This window comes from Colletotrichum tamarilloi (assembly GCF_030869305.1).
Source record: "Colletotrichum tamarilloi strain Tom-12 chromosome Unknown Scaffold_382.1, whole genome shotgun sequence".
Classification (NCBI taxonomy): Eukaryota; Fungi; Ascomycota; class Sordariomycetes; order Glomerellales; family Glomerellaceae; genus Colletotrichum; species Colletotrichum tamarilloi.
The window spans coordinates 1-2,054 of record NW_026849764.1 but is presented as its reverse complement, the minus strand read 5'-3'; the positions used below and the strand labels follow the sequence as shown (position 1 = coordinate 2,054).

Sequence of the window (2,054 nt, the reverse complement as noted above, 5' to 3'; positions counted from 1 at the left end):
TAATTATTAAATAGTATTAGTATTCCTTAATCCTAACTTTTTTATAGTAGTTATAAAATATTATTAAGGTTTTTTATATAGTAGTTTTTTTTCTAGCTTTATAAATATAAAAGATCGACTTTAACGGGATTACACTTTTAAAAGAAATTATATAATATAATATACTTTTTAACTATATAATATATATAATATATCCTAAGTACGCGCTTAACTTAATATAATAATTTTGATATAAAAACCGCTATTTAATTTAGGATAAGTAAGCTACTCTTTACGTAGCGGTACTAGTTAAAAAGGTTAATAATAAAGGTCGGACGTAATAGTTAGAGGCGGCCCTTAACCGCAGAGGTTCTGAACTTTAATAATAACGTAGAGGTTTTTAGAAAAAGGGCTAAATAGGCTAATATTTATAGAGCTCGTAAAGATTCTTTTTATCCTTATTACTTTTAATATTACCCAAAGCTACTCTCTATTTAAACTAAATAAATTTACTAAATAAATTTACTAAATAAATCTATTAAATAAACCTATTAATATATAAACTACTACCTAGATAGCTAGTTAAATAACTAGTTAAGAGGTTAGCTAGTTAAAATACTACCTTAACGAGAACCTCCTAGTATATAGTTAGTAATTAGTAGGCTAAAGATGCTTATTAATAAGTCTGCCCCTCTCGGGCTAGGCGCCCTTAGCTAGCTCGACGCTATAGCTATTATAATTAATATAAGTACGCTTAAAAAGTAATAAAGTACTTTTTAATAATACGGAATTTAGCTAAGTAATATTATAAGTACTATAAATAGCTAAGCTAATACGAATACTAAGATTTAGTATATTAATATTAGCCTAGTTATAATAGTTATAATAAATAGGCTAGAGGTATATAGGGTTAGAGTAATAAGCTAGTACCTTAAATAGCTCTTATAGGACCCCCTAGGTAATAATAATACTTATATAAAAGAATAGATTATATTAGACCTAGTTACTTATATAGGCTAGTATTAGGAGGTTCTATATACGTTAGAGTAAGTAAAGCTTACTTTATAAGCGGCTAAAAGCGGTAGAAAATTAGGAGTTTTAATTAGTAATTAGGTATAGAGCGTAATATACTTAGTTTTCCTTAATACGTAATATATAGTACGGCCTTAGCGGATTGCTCTATTAAGGGGATTAAGGTTTTTTATAAAACCTCGTACTTCTTTTTAGAATATAATTTCTTTTTTAAAAAGATTTTTTTAAAATTTATAAATTACTTCGTATTTATTACTATATTTTTAATATTTATATACGATCTTTACGTTATTACGTATTATTAATAATTTTAAGTTATTTATCTCTTTTTTTATTAATTAATTAGTACTAAATTTTATATTAATAATAGCGACGAGTTATAAATTAAAATAAGTAGAATTATTAATTATTATATATTTAGTACTATATTTTATTTTTATATATCTTTTTATAATAATAAATTACTATTAGTAATTATAAAAAGGAAATTTAGGTTATTTACCCTTTTTTTAAATTTATTAAAGCGATTATACGCTTTATTAACTTATACTTAGTTTTATAATACGAATTCCTTTTTTATAATTATTATTATTAGTATTTTATATAGTTTTTATAATTATAATTATATTAGTAATACCCCTCGCTTATAAAGGAATTTATTAACTACTTTTATAATTCCTAAGCTTATACTTATAAACTATTCGTTTACCCCCCGACGGAGCAATCCGCCGGGGCCGTACCGTGTATTACGTATTGGGGAAAACTGGGTATATTGCGCTCCATACCTAACTACTAATCAAAACTCCCAACCTTCCGCCGCCCGCCTACAGGGCGAGCTTCACCCACTCCAACGCGCACAGGACCTCCTGGTGCCAGCCCGCGTGGGCAGCCAGGTCCAGCATAATCTGTTCTTTTATATGGGTATTATCGTTACCCGGGGGGTCCCGTAGGAGCCGTCTGAGGCGCCGGCTTATCGCCCTGACCCTGTACACCTCCGGCCCGTCCATCGTGGCCATTATGGCCAGGCCGGCGTCGATGTGCCG

The 2,054-nt window shown here is 29.4% G+C and overlaps 1 protein-coding gene across 1 annotated transcript; it reads right to left on the bottom strand.

The window, feature by feature from the left end:
- Nucleotides 1-1,835: 1,835 nt before the first annotated feature.
- Nucleotides 1,836-2,027, bottom strand: CTAM01_17166 (uncharacterized protein; the record flags this gene model as incomplete). The annotated part of the gene is made up of 1 exon (XM_060533155.1): nt 1,836-2,027. One exon carries the CDS (start codon nt 2,025-2,027, stop codon nt 1,836-1,838), a length of 192 nt encoding a protein of 63 aa, XP_060372267.1.
- Between the last annotated feature and the right edge of the window lie 27 nt (nt 2,028-2,054).